The following is a 22,150-nucleotide window of genomic DNA, read 5'->3' as shown; positions in this document are numbered from 1 at the left end:
GTTCACTACACATGTGCGGGCAATACATTGTTATTGACTCTATATAAAGAGCTCCTCCCAGTGCTCTGGGCGACACGGTGGCATGGCTGCAAGGCTGCAGGAGAGCAGAGCAGAGGCTGGAGTGGTGGCAGCACCGAGGACACAGGCCCAGGGGATGGCAGTGCAGGTAGAGAAGCCCAGAGGACATCTGTGTGGGTAGAGAGGCCCAGAGGCAGAGACTGGCTTGCTGCATGCAGACTTGATCTGAGTGAACAAGATTTTAGTGATTGTCCTGCTACCACAGAAATAAAGTTGGTTATAACCCTTTCACCCCAAGAATGTTCTACTGTCATTTCTTTGGTCACACTGAATCCATAGTGAACTTGCCTGGGACTGAAACCCATTGGCAAGACAAAATGGATAGATATTCCATGCTCATACATAGGAAGAAGTAACATTGTTAAAATGTCTATACCACCCGAAGCAATCTACAGATTCAATGCAATCCTTATCATAATACCAATGTCATTTTTCACAAAACTAGAGTAAATATTCCTATGGAACCATAAGAGACTCTGAATATCCAAAGTAATCTTGAGAAAAAAATTAAGTTGGAATTATAACACTCCCTGATCTTTAATTATACAACTAAGCTATAGTAATCAAACAGTATGGTACTGGCACAAAATAGGCACATAAATCAGTGGAATATAAGTGAGAGTTCAGAAATAAAGCCACACTTATATGGTTAATTACTATATAGCAAAGGAGGCAATAACAGACAATGGGGAAAAGATAGTCTTTTCAATAAATGATGTTGGAAAAACTGGACAGCTGCATCCAAAAGAATGAAACTGAACCATGGTCTTACACCATATAGAAAAATAAACTCAAAATGGAATAAAGACCTAAATATAAGACCTAAAGCAATGAGATTCCTAGAAGAAATCATACACAGTAAACTCTTGAACATCATTAGTAATTTTTTTTGGATATGTCCCCTCAGGCAAGGGAAACAAAAGCAAAAATAAGAGCAAGTACATCAAACTAAAAAGCTTCTACAGAGCAAAGGAAACCATCAACAAAATGAAAAGGCAATCTTCCTAATAGAATATATTTGCAAATAATTAAATATATTCCATAAGGGGTTAGTATCTCAAATATATAAAGGACTCATACAACTGAAAACCAAAAAGAAAAGAAATAAAATCCAATTAAAACATGGGCTGAGAACCTGAATAGAAATCTTTCCAAAGAAGACATGCAGATGTTCAACATACAATATCATATATCAGCTCTACTTCAATGGAAAAAGAATACTAAAAAAAAAAAAAAGCCTCCAATAGAAAGCTTTTCTACCAGCAAAAGTCCTGAGAAGAGGTTGGCCTAAAAACAAAGTTTGACATTCCCACTCTATTCTAGCCAAACAACAATGAAAAAAACTCCTCTTCCCCACTCCATGGAGCTCATCAGGGCTAACTTGGGAACTCATCTTCTACCCCTTCCTACACCCACCCTGCAGAGAGTACACTACAATTCCACCAGCAGGTAGTGTTTAAGGGCGTAAGCCAAGGAGATAATCATCCATCCCTTGCCTGGCAGAAACAGGCAGGACTCTGTTTCATGAGCAGGCAGTATCCATGCAGTATATAGGAGGCTTATCTTCCATCTCCAGACCACTGGATGCAGGCGGCAGCAATCCATCCTGATGGGGTAATACTGGTGAGTCTGAATGAGCAGCTGATCTCCTATCTCCTTTCCAACATAAGAAAGAGATGTTCTAATTCTCCAACCAAGCTAACATCAGTGGAGTTCACAGCAAGATTTAATGAGGTAGTACAATGGGGAACTAGTTATTGTTAGGCTTCACACACACCCTCCATGTCATCAGGTGATCACTGGGAAGCTGGATCTCCACAACCACCTTACAGCAACAAAACTGAGCAAGGTGAACAAAACAGGGAGAGTCAGCACCCATATTGTGTCAACAGATGTTAGTAGGATCTGAGCTTCTACTCACATTAAGGAGGCAGAACAAGGTGGTACAAGGAGAGATGGTTGATACTATGCTTCCTGCTTTTCCTGTTCTCACTGGGGCAAAATAGGAAGATGAACTTCCACCTCATCCATCTGAAATGAAGTAGTGTGAGTCAGTACCCACTTTCTCTGGGAGTGCGTGTGCTGACAGAGCCTACCAGGAAATTGAACATATGCTCCCATCTGGCCCTTAAGGTGCACTTCAACAGGGTGACTTTCTGATTTTAAAAAAAAAGGTTAATACCATTCAGAGTTTTCTAATAGAATATTAACAATATCCAGGCTACACTTGAAAATCACTCATCATACTGAAGACCAAAATAATGACATTTGAATGAGAAAAGATAATCAATACATACCAAGATGAATAAGATGTTGTAATCATCTGAGAAAAGTTCTCAACTGCCATCACAAAAACCCTTCAATAAGTAACTGAAGTTTCTTGAAAGAAATCAAAATTATTAAAAAGAACTCTAATCATAGAACTGAAAAATACAATAACAAATATAAAAATGGACAGGCTCAGTAGTAGAGTGGAGATGAGAGAGGATAAAATAAGTAAAATTAAAAAGAGAGCAATAGGATTTACCCAATCTGAACAACAGAGGGAAAAGAGACTAGGGGAAAAACACAATGAAAAAAGTCACAGGGATCTGTGGGGCAATAACAAAAGAACTACCATTTATATAACTGGAGTCCCAGAAGGAGAAAAGAAAGATAGTGAGACTAAAAACAAGTAATAATGGCTGAAAACTTCCCAAATTTGATGAAATACATAAACCTACAGATGCAAAAAGCAAATAAGATAAACCCAGAGAAATCCAGGCCAGAGAACATCATAATTAAGCTTCTGAAAAAAACAAAGAAAAAAGCTCTTAAAAGCAGCCAGAGACAAAACTTTACAAATGAACATGAATTTCAAGGATAGATTTCTTATATGAAACTGTGGAAGCCAGAAGGAAGTGGTACATTTTTCAAGTAATGAAAGAAAAAAATTGTCAACTCTGTAGTCTATGTATAGCAAAAATATCCTTCAGTAATAAAGGAGAAATAAATACATTCTCAGATGAGGAAAAACTAAGATAATTTATCTCTACTAAACCCACCCTTAAAAAATATCTAAAAGAAATTCTCTAACCAGAGGAAATGATGAAAAACCTCAAATCAACAACAGTACTTTCATCTTAAAGACCATGGAAATAGAAGGCTTGGCATTTCAGAAAGGAATTAACATAACAATGGGTAAAAATTTGGGTAAATATAATAAGATTACCTTACTTCTTTTTTGTGTGTGTGTGTAGATAATTATTTTTTATTGAAGGGTAGTTGACACACACTATTACATTAGTTTCAGGTGCACAACACAGTGATTCAACATTTATATGCATGATAATTCTAGGTACCAGCTATCACCATGTCAAGTTGTTACAATATTTTGACTATATTCCTTATGCTATACATTACATCCCGGTTACTTATTTATTTTACAATTGGAAGTGTGCACTTTTTTGTATGTGTGTGAGGGCCTCTTATATTTATTGACCAAATGGTTGTTAACAACAATAAAATTCTGTATAGGGGAGTCAATGCTCAATGCACAATCATCAATCCACCCCAAGCCTAATTTTCGTCAGTCTCCAATCTTCTGAAGCATAATGAACAAGTTCTTACATGGAGAACAAATTCTTACATAGTGAATAAATTACATGGTGAACAGTACAAGGGCAGTCATCACAGAAACTTTTGGTTTTGCTCATGCATTATGAACTATAAACAGTCAGTTCAAACATGAATACTCATTTGATTTTTATACTTGATTTATATGTGGATACCACATTTCTCTCCTTACTATTATTATTTTTAATAAAATGCTGACGTGGTAGGTAGGTACAAGATAAAGGTAGAAAACATAGTTTAGTGTTGAAAGAGAGCAAATGTAGATGATCAGGTGTGTGCCTATAGACTATGTGTTAAAGCAAGCTAGACAAGGGCAATAAAACATCCACGTATGCAGAAGATTTCTCTCAGAACAAGGGAGTGAGGTTCTAAGCCTCACCTCTGTTGATCCCCAATTTCTCACCTGATGGCCTCCCTGCGACTGTGCCTGTCTTAGGTTGTTCCTCCCTTGAGGAATCTTACCCGTCTCTGGCTAACCAGTCATCTTCCGGGGCCATACAGGGAAATGTAAAGTTGGTAAGTGAGAGAGAAGCAATATTGTTTGAAAAGGGTAGCTTTTTACTTCTTTGCATATTTATGCCCTGTGGCTTCTATGCCCAGCATTTGTCTTGAGGTATCTTTACCACTTGGAAGAATTATGATACTCGGTAAATTTGATATGAGGCACGAATTCTACTAAAGGGTTGTAATTAGGAGGGAAGAAGAAAAGCTATAGAAGTAGCAGGTGGAAGAAAACATGGGAAGATTGCTTATTTCTTTGACATATCTTCTTGTAGAGTAACTTCAGCATGTATAGGTTTTAAACTACTAATTAAATTGTGCACACACATTAACGTAATAGGAGTGTAGTTACATAACCAAAGCATACCTGTAATTACCATCCATCTCCAGTGAAACCAAGAAAACCAGTTAGGCACCTTAGGCATTTGTGAAAACTTATCTATGATATGGTGGATATTGTCCAACTGAACTTGAACAGTCTGAGAGAAATCAGACAAATTAAAACAACCCATTCCTGGGGACTGTTCACATCCCATATGTTCTTTTAACAGTAAATAGTCTGTAGTTGTAAGATTTTGGAGTGCTACAATTTGCACTTCTCCTAATTCTTGGTTGAATTCCAACAGTATAGATCCAGTCAAATTTGTTGTTTTACTGTATGCACAGGCCAGCTTAGATATCTCCTTCTTCATTTCCATGGCAAGTCCAGGAACTGGTGGGATGAGTGCATCTACACCTTTAACAGTGCATGGATCTTTGTTGGGGTTTTTTGATGATCATCTTCTGGCATGAGTCTTCCAGAGAGAGATGATGTTGGAAGTTCTTTTACATATCGTATCTTAGTTGATTTTCGGGGTAACCAAATTAGGCTTTGATCCTCTGTATAAACACAAACAGGCCCTTTGCCTACACTTTCATATGCCCTTTATACCCTTGTGTAGAACTTATTGGAGGTCACCACACAGGAACTGCCTTTTTTTTTTTTTTGGTATCATTAATATACACTTACATGAAGAATATTATGTTTACTAGGCTCTCCCCTATACCAGGTCCCCCCATAAACCCCTTTAGAGTAACTGTCCATCAGCATAGCAAAATGTTGTAGAATCATTACATGCCTTCTCTGTGTTGTACAGCCCTCCCCTTTCTCACACGCCCCCCCAATGCATGATAATCTTAATACCCCCTTTATTCTTCCCCCCCCCTTATCCCTCCCTACCCACCTATCCTCCCCAGTCCCTTTCCCTTTGGTACCTGTTAGTTCATTCTTGAGTTCTGTGATTCTGCTACTGTTTTGATCCTTCAGTTTTTCCTTTGTACTTATATTCCACAGATGAGTGAAATCATTTCGTATTTCTCTTTCTTCGCTTGGCTTGTTTCACTGAGCATAATACCCTCCAGCTCCATCCATGTTGCTGCAAATGGTAGGATTTGCCCTTTTCTTATGGCTGAGTAGTATTCCATTGTGTATATGTACCACATCTTCTTTATCCATTCATCTATCGATCGACATTTAGGTTGCTTCCAATTCTTGGCTATTGTAAATAGTGCTGCGATAAACATAGGGGTACATTGGTCTTTCTCATACTTGATTGCTGCATTCTTAGGGTAAATTCCTAGGAGTGCAATTCCTGGGTCAAATGGTATGTCTGTTTTGACCATTTTGATGTACCTCCATACTGCTTTCCACAATGGTTGAACTAATTTACATTCCCACCAGCAGTGTAGGAGGGTTCCCCTTTCTCCACAGCCTCGCCAACATTTGTTGTTGTTTGTCTATTGGATGGCAGCCATCCTTACTGGTGTGAGGTGATACCTCATTGTAGTTTTAATTTGCATTTCTCTGATAATTAGCGATGTGGAGTATCCTTTCATGTGTCTGTTGGCCATCTGTATTTCTTTTTTGGAGAACTGTCTGTTCAGTTCCTCTGCCCATTTTTTAATTGGGTTATTTGTTTTTAGTTTGTTGAGGCATGTGAGCTCTTTATATATTCTGCACGTCAAGCCTTCATCGGATCTGTCATTTTCAAATATATTCTCCCATTCTGTAGGGTTCCTTTGTGTTCTATTGATGGTGGCTTTTGCTGTACAGAAGCTTTTCAGCTTAATATAGTCCCACTTGTTCATTTTTGCTGCTGTTTTCCTTGCCCAGGGAGATATGTTCAAGAAGAGGTCACTCATGTTTATGTCTAAGAGGTTTTTGCCTATGTTTTCTTAAAAGAGTTTAATGGTTTCATGACTTATATTCTTGTCTTTGATCCATTTTGAGTTTACTTTTGTATATGGGGTTAGACAGTGGTCCAGTTTCATTCTCCTACATGTAGCTGTCCAGTTTTGCCAGCACCATCTGTTGAAGAGACTGTCATTTCGCCATTGTATGTCCATGGCTCCTTTATCAAATATTAATTGACCATATATGTATGGGTTAATGTCTGGATTCTCTAGTCTGTTCCATTGGTCTGTGGCTCTGTTCTTGTGCCAGTACCAAACTTTCTTGATTACTACGGCTTTATAGTAGAGCTTGAAGTTGGGGAGTGAGATTCCCCCTACTTTATTCTTCTTTCTCAGGATTGCTTTGGCTATTCGGGGTCTTTGGTGTTTGCATATGAATTTTTGAATTATTTGTTCCAGTTCATTGAAGAATGTTGCTGGTAGTTTCATAGGGATTGCATCAAATCTGTATATTGCTTTGGGCAGGATGGCCATTTTGACGATATTAATTCTTCCTAGCCACTAGCATGGGATGAGTTTCCATCTGTTAGTGTCCCCTTTAATTTCTCTTAAGAGTGACTTGTAGTTTTCAGAGTATAAGTCTTTCACTTCTTTGGTTAGGTTTATTCCTAGGTATTTTATTTTTTTTGATGCAATTGTGAATGGAGTTGTTTTCCTGATTTCTCTTTCTGTTGGTTCATTGATAGTGTATAAGAAAGCTACAGATATCTGTATGTTGATTTTGTATCCTGCAACTTTGCTGTATTCCAATATCAGTTCTAGTAGTTTTGGGGTGGAGTCTCTAGGGTTTTTTATGTACAGTATCATGTCATCTGCAAATAGTGACAGTTTAACTTCTTCTTTACCAATCTGGGTTCCTTGTATTTTTTTGTTTTGTCTGATTGCCGTGGCTAGGACCTCCAGTAGTATGTTAAATAACAGTGGGGAGAGTGGGCATCCCTGTCTAGTTCCCGATCTCAGCAGAAATGCTTTCAGCTTCTCGCTGTTCAATATAATGTTGGCTGTGGGTTTTTCATAGATGGCCTTTATTATGTTGAGGTACTTGCCCTCTATTCCCATTTTGCTGAGGGTTTTTATCATGAATGGATGTTGAACTTTGTCAAATGCTTTTTCAGCATCTATGGAGATGATCATGTGGTTTTTGTCTTTCTTTTTGTTGATGTGATTGATGATGTTGATGGACTTTCGAATGTTGTACCATCCTTGCATCCCTGGGAAGAATCCCACTTCGTCATGGTGTATGACCCTTTTGACGTATTTTTGAATTCGGTTTGCTAATATTTGTTGAGTATTTTTGCATCTATGTTCATCAGGGATATTGGTCTGTAGTTTTCCTTTTTGGTGGGGTCTTTGCCTGGTTTTGGTATTAGGGTGAGGTTAGCTTCATAGAATGAGTTTGGGAGTATTCCCTCCTCCTCTACTTTTTGGAAAACTTTAAGGAGAATGGGTATTACGTCTTCCCTGTGTGTCTGATAAAATTCCGAGGTAAATCCATTTGGCCCGGGGGTTTTGTTCTTTGGTAGTTTTTTGATTACCGCTTCAATTTCGTTGCTGGTAATTGGTCTGTTTAGATTTTCTGTTTCTTTCTGGGTCTGTCTTGGAAGGTTGTATTTTTCTAGGAAGTCGTCCATTTCTTCTAGGTTTCCCAGCTTGTTAGCATATAGGTTTTCATAGTATTCTCTAATAATTCTTAGTATTTCTGTGGGGTCCGTCGTGATTTTTCCTTTCTCGTTTCTGATACTGTTGATTTGTGTTGACTCTCTTTTCCTCTTAAAAAGTCTGGCTAGAGGCTTATCTATTTTGTTTATTTTCTCAAAGAACCAGCTCTTGGTTTCATTGATTTTTGCTATTGTTTTATACTTCTGAATTTTATTTATTTCTTCTCTGATCTTTATTATGTCCCTCCTTCTGCTGACCATAGGCCTCATTCGTTCTTCTTTTTCCAATTTCGATAATTGTGACATTAGACCATTCATTCGGGATTGTTCTTCCTTCTTTAAATATGCTTGGATTGCTATATACTTTCCTCTTAAGACTGCTTTTGTTGTGTCCCACAAAAGTTGGGGCTTAGTGTTGTTGTTGTCATTTGTTTCCATATATTGCTGGATCTCCATTTTGATTTGGTCATTGATCCATTGATTATTTAGGAGCGTGTTGTTAAGCCTCCATGTGTTTGTGAGCCTCTTTGCTTTCTTTGTACAGTTTATTTCTAGTTTTATGCCTTTGTGGTCTGAAAAGTTGGTTGGTAGGATTTCAATCTTTTGGAATTTACTGAGGCTCTTTTTGTGGCCTAGTATGTGGTCTATTCTGGAGAATGTTCCATGTGCACTTGAGAAGAATGTGTATCCTGTTGCTTTTGGATGTAGAGTTCTGTAGATGTCTATTAGGTCCATCTGCTCTACTGTGTTGTTCAGTGCTTCTGTGTCCTTCTTATTTTCTGCCCGGTGGATCTATCCTTTGGGGTGAGTGGTGTGTTGAAATCTCCTAGAATGAATGCATTGCAGTCTATTTCCCCCATTAGTTACATTAGTATTTGTTTCACATATGCTGGTGCTCCTGTGTTGGGTGCATATATATTTAGAATGGTTATATCTTCTTGTTGGACTGAGCCCTTTATCATTATGTAGTGTCCTTCTTTATCTCTTGTTACTTTCTTTGTTTTGAAGTCTATTTTGTCTGATATTAGTACTGCAACCCCTGCTTTCTTCTCGCTGTTGTTTGCCTGAAATATGTTTTTCCATCCCTTGACTTTTAGTCTGTACATGTCTTTGGGTTTGAGGTGAGTTTGTTTTAAGCAGCATATAGATGGGTCTTGCTTTTTTATCCATTCTATTACTCTGTGTCTTTTGAGTGGTGCATTCAGTCCATTAACATTTAGGGTGACTATTGAAAGATATGTACTTATTGCCATTGCAGGCTTTAAATTCGCGGTTACCAAAGCTTCAAGGTTAGCCTCTTTAGTATCTTACTGCCTAACTTAGCTCGCTTATTGAGCTGTTATATACACTATCTGGAGATTCTTTTCTTCTCTCCCTTCTTATTCTTCCTCCTCTATTCTTCATATGTTGGGTGTTTTGTTCTGTGCTCTTTCTAGGAGTGCTCCCATCTAGAGCAGTCCCTGTAAGAAGTCCTGTAGAGGTGGTTTGTGGGAAGCAAATTCCCTCAGCTTTTGTTTGTCCCTCAGCTTTTGTTTGGGAATTATTTAATCCCCACCATCATGTTTAAATGATAGTCCTGCTGGATACAGTATCCTTGGTTCAAGGCCCTTCTGTTTCATTGCATTAAATATATCATGCCATTCTCTTCTGTTGAGAAGTCTGATGTTAGCCTGATGGGTTTTCCTTTATAGGTGACCTTTTTCTCTCTAGCTGCCTTTAAACTCCTTGTCCTTGATCTTTGCCATTTTAATTATTATGTGTCTTGGTGTTGTCCTCCTTGGATCCTTTCTGTTGGGGGTTCTGTGTATTTCTGTGGTCTGTTCGATTATTTCCTCCCCCAGTTTGGGGAAGTTTTCAGCAATTATTTCTTCCAAGATATTTTCCATCCCTTTTCCTCTCTCTTCTTCTTCTGGTACCCCTATAATACGGATATTGTTTCTTTTGGATTGGTCACACAGTTCTCTTAATATTGTTTCATTCCTGGAGATCCTTTTATCTCTCTCTATGTCAGCTTCTATGCGTTCCTGTTCTCTGGTTTCATTTCCATCAATGGCATCTTGCATCCTATCCATTCTGCTTATAAACCCTTCCAGAGTTTGTTTCATTTCTGTAATCTCCTTTCTGGCATCTGTGATCTCCCTCCGGACTTCATCCCATTTCTCTTGCATATTTCTCTGCATCTCTGTCAGCATGTTTATGATTTTTGTTTTTAATTCTTTTTCAGGAAGACTGGTTAGGTCTGTCTCCTTCTCTGGTGTTGTCTCTGTGATCTTTGCCTGTAGTTTTGCCTTTTCATGGTGATAGGAATAGTTTGCAGAGCTGGAACGAGTGGAGGCTGGAAGAACTTCCCTTCTTGTTGGTTTGTGGCCCTCCTCTCCTGGGAGAACAGCGACCTCTAGTGACTTGTGCTGGGCAGCTGCGTGCAGACAGGGCCTCTGCTTCCTGCCCGTCTGCTATGGAGTTTATCTCTGCTTTTGCTGTGGGCGTGGCCTGGCTCAGGCTGCTGCTCCAAAGTGGTGGAGTCGCATTGGACTGGGAGTGGCAGGGAGGCTATTTATCTCCATAAGGGGCCTCCATGCTCCCTGCAACCCAGGGGATTAGGGTGCCCAGAGATCCCGGGATTCCCTACCTCTGGATTAAGTGTCCCGTCGTTCCCCTTTAAGACTTCTAAGAAGAACCTGCCAAAACAAAGCATCGAACACCAAAAACAAAAAAACAAAAAAAACTTTTTAATTAAAAAAATAAATAATAAAAAAAAAAAGACCGCTTGTTCATCTTTATTCTCCGGCGCCAGCCTCAGGCATCTGCTCCCCAGTCTTGCTGCCCTGTTTCCCTAGTATTGGGGTCCCTATCCCTTTAAGACTTCCAAAAAGTGCTCGCCAAAACAAAGCTGAAAAAAAATAAATAAATAAAAATAAAAAATGGTCACTCGCTTTTCTTACGTCCTTCAGCACCAGCCCTCCGGTACCCGCTCACCATTCTTGCTGCCCTATTTCCCTAGTATCCAGGGCCCCACACACGCATTGTGTCTGCGCTCTCGTCCGGATGGCTGGGGCTGGGTGTTCAGCAGACCTGGGCTCCATCTCCCTCCCACTCTGCCTATTCTTCTCCCGCCGGGAGCTGGGGGGAGGGGTGCTCAGGTCCCGCCGGGCCGGGGCTTGTATCTTACCCCCTATATGAGGCACTGAGTTCTCGCAGGTGTGGATGTGGTCTGGATGTTGTCCTGTGTCCTCTGGTCTTTATTCTAGGAAGAGTTGTCTTTGTTATATTTTCATAGATATATGTGGTTTTGGGAGGAGATTTCCAGTGCTCTACTCACGCCACTATCTTGGCTCCACCTCCTATCTTACTTCTTATGAGTTTCTTAAATCATATTCAATGGTAGAAGCAAAAATTACAGCATCATTTGATGTGTTGCTCAAGGAGATATACATAGGAGATACTTAAGATAATTATACTTCAAAAGCAGAGAGGGTAAGAGGACTTAAATGGGAGTAACATTTCTGTTTCCCTTGAAGAGAAAATGTGTTGATATGGTAGACTATTTATGTATGTTTACTGTAATATCTAGAGTAACCACAAAGAAAACTCAAACAACATAATAAAAATGATACAAATAAATCATCTGAACATTTAAAATGTTCAAATAACCTGCAAGAAGTTAAGAAAAGATAAACAGGACCAAAAAACAAAGGAAACAAATAGACAACAAATGAAATAAAATGGCAGACATAAGCCCTAACATACAAATAAGTACTTTATAGTAAATGACCTTAATATACCAATTATAGGTAGATTGACAGAATAGAATTGACACAATATACAATATAAAAAAATATATGCAATATACAAAATCAGTACACAAAAATTGCATTACTATCTACTAATAACAAACTGTCAGAAAGTGAAATTAAGAAGCAATAAGATTTATGATTGCATCAAAACGTATAAAATACATAGGAATAAATTTAACCAAGGAACTGAAAGACCTAGATACTGAAAATTATAAGACACTGATTAAAGAAATTAAAGAAGACCTAAATAAATAGAAAGATATTCCATGCTCATGGATTAGAAGAATTACTATTAAAATGGCCATATTATCCAAAGCAATCTACAAATTCAATGCAATCTCTGTAATAAATTCTAATGGCATTCCAAATTCCATATGTAGAAAAATCTTAAAATTTGTATGGAACCACAAGACCTCAAATACCAAAATCAATCTTGAGAAAGAAGAATAAAGCTAAAGGTATCACACTTCCTGGTTTCAAACTATATTACAAAGAAATAGTAATCAAAACAGTATGACTGCCATAAAAACAGACATCTAAAACCAAAGGAATGGAATCAAGAGCCCAAAAATAAAGCCATGCATGTATGATTAACTAATATTTAACAAGGGAACTAAAAATACTCAATGGAGAAAAGACAGCCTCTTCAATAAACGGTGCTGGGAAAATGGGACAACCAACTCCAAATGATTGAACCTGGACCACTATATTATACCTTACACAAAAATTAATGCAAAACAGATCAAAGATGTGAATGTTTAAGACCTGAAACCATAAAACTCCTAGAAAAAAAGTATAGGCAGTAAAATCCTAGACATCCATGTTGGCAATGATTTTGGGGATTTAACCGCAAAAACAAAAATAAGCAAGCAGGAATACATCAAACAAAAAGGCTTTTGTAGTGAAGAAAGCAATCAACAAAATAAAAAGACAACCTAGCAAATGGGAGAAGATATTTACAAATGATATATCTGATAAGATGTTAACATCCAAAATATATAAAGAACTCATACAACACAATAGCAAAAAATCAAACAATATGATTTAAAAATGGGAAGAGGATATAAATAGACATTTTTCCAAAGACATACAGATGCCAACAGGTACATGAATATGTGCTGAACATCACTAATCATCAGGGGAATGCAAACCAAAACCACAATGAGGTATCACTTCACACACCTGTTAGAATGGCTATTAACAAAAAGACAAGAAATAACATGTGTTAGTGAGGATATGGAGAATAGGGAACCCAAGCACATTGTTGGTGGGATTGTAAATGGTACAGCCACTATGGAAAACAGTATAGCGGGTCCCCCCAAAATTAAAATATAACTACCATATAATCCAGCAATTCCACTTCTGGGTATTTATCTGAAGGAAAACATTAGCTTAAAAAGACATCTGCACCCCCACATTCACTGCAGCGTTATTTACAGTAATTAAGATATGGGAGAATGTAAATGTCCATTAATGGATGAATGGATAAAGAAAATGTGCTACATATCTGTGTGTATGATACACACACAACAGAATATTATTCAGCCACCGAAAAGTCAATTTTGCCATTGTGATATCATAGATGGACATTGTAGGCATTATCCTGAGAGAAAATAAGTCAGAGGAGGACAAATACTGTATGGTCTCACATATATGTGGAATCTAAGAATGAAAAAACAATCTCCAAAACACTGAATTCACAGGTACAGAGAACATACTGTTGGTTGCTGGAAGTAGGGGTATGGGCAGGCAGGATTGGTGAAGGTGGTAAAAAGTACAAACTTCCAGTTATAAAATAAAGAAGATCTGAGGATGTAATGTACACCATGGTAACTATAGTTAATAATAGTGTACTATATATTTGAAAGTTACTAAAAGAGTACATCTTAAAATTCTCATCACAGAAAAAAATTTTTATAACTATGCAATGATGCATGTTAACTAGACTTCTTGTGGTGATCATTTCCCAATATATACAAATATTGAATAATTATGTTGCACATCTGAAACTAATATGTCATGTATCAATTATACCTCAACAAAAAAAATCATCCAACACTATGCAGTCTACAATAATGTTGCTTCAAATAAATGATACAGATAAATTTAAAGTAAAAGAATGAAAAAATAGATATACCATGCAAACATTAATTTTTTAAAACAGGAGTTCCTATATTTATTATCAGATAGAGCAGATTTCAAAGCAATGAAAATTACTGAAGACAAATAAAGACATTACATAACGATTAATCCAGCAGGAAAACAGAACAACCCTGAGTGTCTGCATACAAAACTACAGAGCTTCAAAACAGAGAAATCAAAAATTAATAGAACTGACAAAATAGACTTACCATTTGACCCAGGAATTCCACTCCTACGAATTTTCCCTAAGAACGCAGCACTCAAATTTGAAAAAGACAGATGCACCCCTATGTTTATCGCAGCACTATTTACAATAGCCAAGAATTGGAAGCAACCTAAGTGTCCATCAGTAGATGATTGGATAAAGAAGATGTGGTACATATACACAATGGAGTATTACTCAGTATTATTCTTCTTATGGCTATAAGAAGAAAACAAATCCTACCATTTGCAACAACATGGATGGAGCTAGAGGGTATTATGCTCAGTGAAATAAGCCAAGCAGAGAAAGAGAGAAAGAGAAATACCAAATGATTTCACTCATCTGTGGAGTATAAGAACCAAGGAAAAACTGAAGGAAAAAAACAGCAGCAGAATCACAGAACCCAAGAATGGACTAACAGGTACCAAAGGGAAAGGGACTGGGGAGGATGGGTGGGTAGGGAGGGATAAGGGGTGGGGAAGAAGAAGGGGGGTATTAAGATTAGCATGCACAATGTGGGGGGGGAAAGGGGAGGGCTGTACAACACAGAGAAGACAAGTAGTGATTCTACAACATTTTGCTATGCTGATGGACAGTGACTGTAAAGGGGTTTATAGGGGGGACCTGGTATAGGGGAGAGCCTAGTAAACATAATATTCTTCATGTAATTGTAGATTAATGATAACAAAAAAATAGGAAAGGGAGATTACTCCCTGATAGGATAAAACTAACTGTAAATCAACGATTAATGCATGCTTTAAATATCCTTAATTTTGATCATTTAAAGGGTGTCAGATGATCAGCTATGGAAGTACATTTTTCTGATAATATTCCTTTCTCTTAAAAAAAAAAGCAGTTCCTGTGTGGTGACCTCCAATAAGTTCTTCACAATGGTATAAAGGGCATATCAAAGTGTGGGCAAAGGGTCTGTTTGTGTTTATACAGAGGATCAAAGCCTAATTTGGCTACCCAGAAAATGAACTAAGATACGATATGAAGAAGAAATTCCAATGTCAACATACTCTGGAAGAGTCATTCCAGAAGATAATCATCAAAAAACTTCAACAAAGATCCTGGCGCTGTTGCAGTTGTAGCTGCATTCATCCCACCGGTTCCTGGACTTGCCATTGGAATGAAGAAGGAGATATCTAAGCTGGCCTGTGCATACAGTAAAACAACAAATTTGACTGGTTCTATACTGTTGGAACTCAACCAAGAATTAGAAGAAGTGCAAGTTGCAGCACTCCAAAATCTTGCGACTACAGACTATCTACTGTTAAAAGAACATATGGGATGTGAACAGTTCCCAGGAATGTGTTGTTTTAATTTGTCTGATTTTTCTCAAACTATGCAAATTCAGTTAGACAATATCCATCATATCATAGATAAGTTTTCACAAATGCCTAGGGTGCCTAACTGGTTTTCTTGGTTTCACTGGAGATGGATGGTAATTACAGGTATGCTTTGGTTATGTAACTACACTCCTATTACGTTAATGTGTGTGCACAATTTAATTAGTAGTTTAAAACCTATACATGCTGAAGTTACTCTACAAGAAGATATGTCAAAGAACTAATCAATCTTCCCATGTTTTCTTCCATCTGCTACCTCTATAGCTTTTCTTCTTCCTTCCTAATTACAATCCTTTAGTAGAATTCGTGCCTCATATCGAATTTACCGAGTATCGTAATTCCTCCAAGTGGTAAAGATACCTCAAGACAAATGCTGGGCATAAAAGCCACAGGGCATAAATATGCAAAGAAGTAAAAAGCTACCCTTTTCAAACAATATTGCTTCTCTCTCACTTACCAACTTAATATTTCCCTGTATGGCCCCGGAAGATGACTGGTTAGCCAGAGACGGGTAAGATTCCTCAAGGGAGGAACAACCTAAGACAGGCACAGTCGCAGGGGGGCCATCAGGTGAGAAATTGGGGATCAACAGAGGTGAGGCTTAGAACCTCACCCCCCCTGTTTTGAGAGAAATCTTCTGCATCCGTGGATGTTTTGTTGCCCTTGTCTAGCTTGGATTAATACTTAGTCTATAGGCACAGACCTGATCATCTACATTTGCCCTCTTACAGCACTAAACTATGTTTTCTACCTTTATCTTGCATCTACCTACCACTTCAGCATTTTATTAAAAATAATAATAATAACAATAATAATAAGGAAGAAATGTGGGATTCACATATAAATCAAGTATAAAAATCAAACGAATATTCATATTTGACCTGATTGTTTATAGTTCATAATGCGTGATCAAAACCGAAAGTTTCTGTGATGACTGCCCTTGTACTGTTCACCATGTAAGAACTTATTCACTATGTAAGAATTTGTTCACCATGTAAGAACTTGTTTGTTATGCTTCAGAAGATCAGAGACTGATGAGAATTAGGCTTGGGGTGGATTATGATTGTGCATTGAGTCCCCTGTACAGAGTTTTATTGTTGTTAACAACCATTTGATCAATAAATATGAGAGATGCCCTCTAAAAAAAAAAAAACCTCTCTATCATTACTTTAATAGTGTTTGAGAAAATCAGAGATTAATAGAAACTTTTTATTGTGGAAGATCATGTAACTGTTTTATTGGGGCCTTCTTTATACTGAAGCATGGGGAGAATAATGTCACAAACCAGAATTGAGTTTAAATATATAGCTGCATCCTGAAATTGTGTTCCTCCCTTTTATTATCAAATATTTTTATTAAATTAGTTGAATGTGACAAATGAAGAAAAAAAAATTAATAGAGCTGAAAAGTGAGATAAATATATACAAAATAAGCACTGGCAATCCTAATATACTCCACTACTAGGATTTGATAGAATTTTCAGACAAAAATAAGCAAAAATATAGAACACAACAACACAATCAACCCACAATAACTAGTTGACAAATATAGAACATTCAACCCAACAAGAAAAGAATGCACATGTTTTTTCATAGTGCACAGAAAATTCATCAAGACAGATCATATCTTAGGCCTCAGAACAAACTTTCAACAAATTTAAAACAATTGAAATCATGCAGTGTTTTCTGGCCACAGCAGAACCATACTGGAAATCAATAACTAAAAAAACAACTAGAAAAATTCCAACCATTTGCCAATTAATTAAAAAACTTTTAAGAAATTCATGGTTCAAAGGAAAAGTCTCTAAGGCAATTTTAAAGCTGTTTATAATTCAATTAAAATTAAAACATACATACCAAAATTTGTGGGATACAATTAAAGCAGTGCTGTCTGGAGAATTAAAAATGCTAAATGCACACCTTAAAAAGAGAAATGGTATCAAACCAATAGTGTAAATTCCTACTTCGAGAAACTAGAAAAAAAGAGCAAAAAAGATCAAATAAAATCAAAGGATGGAAATAAAGGTAAGCCAAAAACACCTGAAAACAAGAAAATGGAGAAAGTCAATTAAACAAAAAGCTAGTACCTCAAAAACAATCAATAAAATTCATAAAACCACTAGTAAGACTGATTACAAACAACCAAAATTTAACTAAGATAAAACAGAAAACCAAAATAGTCTCATAACTACTAAATAAATTGAATTTTTAATATAAAATATCTCATAAAATTATCTCCAGGCACAGATACTTTCACTAGAGAATTCCACCAATATCAGTAGAGGTACTATCAACAGAGAATTCTTTGGAAGAATTAACACCAATTCTATACAGTCTCTTCCAGAAACAGAAGAAGAGGGAACTTCTCTACTCATTTTATGAAGTTAGTATTATCTCAATACTAAAACCAGACAGACAATACAAATAAAAAATTAAACCAAAACAGAACCTGTACTTAAATGTAGAACTATACAATTTTTAGAAAATAATAAAATCCAGGATTAGGAAGAGTTCTAAGAGGTGATACAAAAAGCAAATTCTATAAAGGAAAAGTGATAAATTGGACTTTGAACAATCCTATTTAAGGTGAAAAGACAAAGACTAGAAGAAAATAACTGCAAAGTGTGTATCTGACAAAGGACTAGAATCTACAATATATAATAATTCCACAATGAGGTATCACTGCAAAATTAGAATGGTTAAAATAAAAAAAAGAAATGCTAGTAATAATGTGGATTTAATCACATTGCTGGTGGGCATATAAAATGTTATAACTACTCTGGAAAATAGTTTGGGATCTTCATATATAACTAAACATGCAACTAAAATACCACTGGCTTCCCCCAAAACTGCATTCCTGGGCACTTATACAAGAAAAATGAAAACTTATGTTCACACAAAACATATGCACAAATGTTCATAGCTGGTTGAATCATAATAATAAAAAACTGGAAAACCAGATGCTTTTAGTAAGTGACTGGTTAAACAAACTGGTATATCTAAATCACAGAATACTACTCAACAATAAAAAAGAAGAACTATTGATACATATGACATCTTGGTTGAATCTTCAGAGAATTATGCTGAGTGGAAAACGTCAATCCCAAAGGGTTACAGATTGTATGATCCCATTTATGTAACATTCTTAAAGTGGCAAAATCACTGAAATGAACAGATTAGTTATGGTTAGTAGTCAGGGATAGGGGTAAGAGAATTGAAGGGACAGGGTGTGGCTATAAAAGGGGAACATGAGTAATCCTGGTGGTGATAAAAAATGCTCTGTACCTTGGGAGTGTATCAATGTCAAAATTATGTTTGTGATAGTACACTATAGTTTTATACAGTGTTACTACTGGAAGAAGGTGAATGAGGAGTACATGGGATTTCTCTGTATTATTTCTTACAAATACAATTAAATCTACAATTATCTCAAAATAAAAAATTTAGTTTAAAAAATGTGACAATACTATAACATGATTTGGGAGAAAATTTGTACCACTACAGGAATATATTAGGAAAGAAGAAAGTTCTCCAACAAATTACTTCAGTTTTCACCTTAAAAAAACTAAAACAAGATCAAATTAAACCCAAAGTTAAGCAGAAAAAGGGGGGGAAAAGATCAAAGCAGTAATCAATGAAATAGAAGATAGCAAAACAGTATAAAAAAGCAACGAAAATCAAAATTGGTTCTTGTGAAAATCAATACAATTAATAAGTATTGTTCTAGCCAGACTGATCAGCAAAAAAAGCAAAGATATAAATTACCAGTAATAGGAATTTAAAAACGGGCATCAATACTTATCTTACACACATTAAAAATATGCCAGTAAATTTGACAGTGTGGGCTTTCACAATTATTACGCACTTCTAAAAAAGCAATAAACTTTATTTGTTCATAAATATTTCACCTACCTGAATACTTAAGGAAATGTATTTTGTGTTAATATAGCAAAGATGAACCAAAAATTAAGGATACATTCGTATAGCACCTGTCCTCGTCCCAATAGCCAAGATTTTCTGAACTGGATCAAAGGCTAATGCTGTAGGCTGGTGAGGAAAACCATGCCGAACTGTCTGAAAGAGAACAAAAAGTAAAAATAATCATCAAGGAAATAAAAATTAAAATCACAAAAAGATACTATTCTCCAACCACCAGAATAAATAATTTTTAATTTAAAAGAACTACCACCAAGTGATGTTGGTAGGAGTGTAAAATGACATAGCCACTTTGGAAAAATGTCTTAAGTTTCTTATAAAACTAAACATATATGCCCCATGACCTACAAATTCTACTCCTGGGTATACAACAAAGAAAAGGAAGACATGCCCACACAATACTTTGTATAAGTATGCTCCTAAAGTGTAAAATACTTTATACATAACAACCTAAAAACAACCCAAGTGTCCAACAACAAGAGAATCAAAAAACGAAACTGTGGTATCCTCATACAATAGAATACTACTCAGTAATTAAAAGAGAAAAACTACTGACAGATGCAACAACACAGATGATTCTCAAAAACATACTAAGCAAGAAAAGCAATACACAAAAGAGTGCAAATGGTATGATTATATTTATATTAAATTTTGACCAAAACTAAAATAAAGGTGAAAAATATGAACTAGTTGACTTGATGAGAACTAGATGGAAAGAGGTATCAAGGAACTTCATGAAGGTAATATTCTATATTTTGATGGAGGTTTAGATTACACAGGTATTTACATTAGTCAGAACATATCAAATAGTATAATAAAAGTCTTTATTTCTCTGTAAGTTGTACCTAAAAAAAATTTTTTAAGTGTTATAGACAAATATTGAACTCTAACTCCTGATATGCATACTGAGGTTTTCAGAGGTAAAGTGTACTGACAACAGCAACTTATTTCAAAATGCATTCAAAGAATTAATAAGGATAGATGGATGGATAGAAACATGGTAAAATAAATAAAGCAGAATGATAATTGTCAAATCTAGGTGGTATTTGTGTGTGCATGTATGTGTGTGTTCATCCCATATCCATGGACTGAGAACATATATACATGTGAATTCACAGTAATCTTTCAACTCTGTATAGTTGAGCCTTTCATAATAAAACAACAGGAAAAAAGAGAAAAATATAAAAAGCTCATAATATCATAAAAGAGATAAAACAACATGTAACCAAGGAATATTCAATATTAGACTGGAATGTCAATATGAAATGTCCTATAACATTTTAAGGAAACAGAGGACCCACATCTTTGTAGGTCAGCTTGTTCAGATACTTAAGTATCTTACCAGATTTTTAGTGCTCCAAGAATTATTTTTTAATGGAAACACTTTTATACTAAAATATATTTGTAAATATTCAAAGATGAACATAAATATTCAAAGATGAAGATAAATATTCAAAGATGAAGATAAATACCGAGTTCACATAACCTTATTTTTTAAATTTAATTTAATTTATTTTTATTAACATATCATTGATATACAATTTTACTGTGGTTTTATTTCCACTGGTTACAGCTATTTAGCCTTAGGAACACTTCCAAGTAGAGCAGTCCCTTTAAAATACACTGTAGAGATGGTTTGCAGGAGATAAATTCCCTTAACTTTTGCTTATCTGGGAATTGTTTGATCCTTCCTTCAAATTTAAATGATAAACTTGCTGGGTAGAGTATTCTTGGTTTGAGGCCCTTTTGTTTCATTGCATTAAATATATCATGCCACTACCTCTGGCCTTTCAGGTTTCTGTTGAGAAGTCTGATGATAGCCTGATGGATTTTCCTTTGTAGGTGATCTTTTTTCTCTCCCTTTTTTTAAAAGTGTGTCCTTATCCTTGATCTTTGCCATTTTAATTACTATATGTCTTGGTGTTGTCTTCCTTGGGCCCCTTGTGTAGGAGATCTGTGCACCTCCATGACCTGAGAGACTATCTCTTCCCCAGATTGGGGAAGTTTTCAGCAATTATTTCCTCAAAGACACTTTCTATCCCTTTTTCTCTTTCTTCTTCTGGTACCCCTATAATATGAATATTGTTCCGTTTGGATTGGTCACACAGTTCTCTCAATATTCTTTCATTCCTAGAGATCCCTTTTGCTCTCTGTGCCTCAGCTTCTTTGTATTCCTCTTATCTAATTTCTATTCCATTTACTGTCTCTTCTACTATATCTAATCTGCTTTTAAATCCCTCCATTGTATTTTTCATTTCAAATACTGAATTTCTTAGTGATTGAATCTCCATCCTAAATTTGTCCCTGAGTTCTTGAATATTTTTCTGTACCTCCATGAGCATGTTTATAATTTTTATTTTCAAATCTCTTTCAGGAAGATTGATGAGTTTTCACTTTTCCCTTTTTCTGGAGTTTGTTGAGATTTTGGTTTGAACCAAGCTCCATTGATGTTCATATCTGTATGTGATGCCCTCTAGTGCCCAGAAGCTATACTCTCTGGAGCTGCTCAACCCTGGGACAATGTCCAGGATTGTAGGGAGTGGTGCCTGTGCCTGTGGGGAGGAAAGAGCTGTTTCCTGCTTCCTGGCTGCTGTGCCTGCCTCCACTGTCAGAACCAGTGGGCCGAGTGCACAGGTGTAAG

At 36.4% G+C, this 22,150-nt stretch overlaps 1 protein-coding gene across 6 annotated transcripts in view; it reads right to left on the bottom strand.

Annotated features, from left to right (window-relative positions):
- STXBP5L (syntaxin binding protein 5L) overlaps positions 1-22,150 on the bottom strand; it is a 387,143-nt gene that overhangs the window by 300,697 nt on the left and 64,296 nt on the right. For all 6 annotated transcript variants that reach the window (XM_036883434.2, XM_036883436.2, XM_057503095.1 and 3 more), the window contains exon 3: positions 19,550-19,647. In XM_036883434.2, the coding sequence (XP_036739329.2) occupies positions 19,550-19,647 (98 nt within the window). The remainder of the gene's footprint in view (positions 1-19,549; positions 19,648-22,150) is intronic.

Source organism: Manis pentadactyla, chromosome 1, assembly GCF_030020395.1.
Source record: "Manis pentadactyla isolate mManPen7 chromosome 1, mManPen7.hap1, whole genome shotgun sequence".
Classification (NCBI taxonomy): domain Eukaryota; kingdom Metazoa; phylum Chordata; class Mammalia; order Pholidota; family Manidae; genus Manis; species Manis pentadactyla.
The sequence above is the reverse complement of the archived record's forward strand: the minus strand, read 5'-3'. Positions and strand labels throughout refer to the sequence as shown.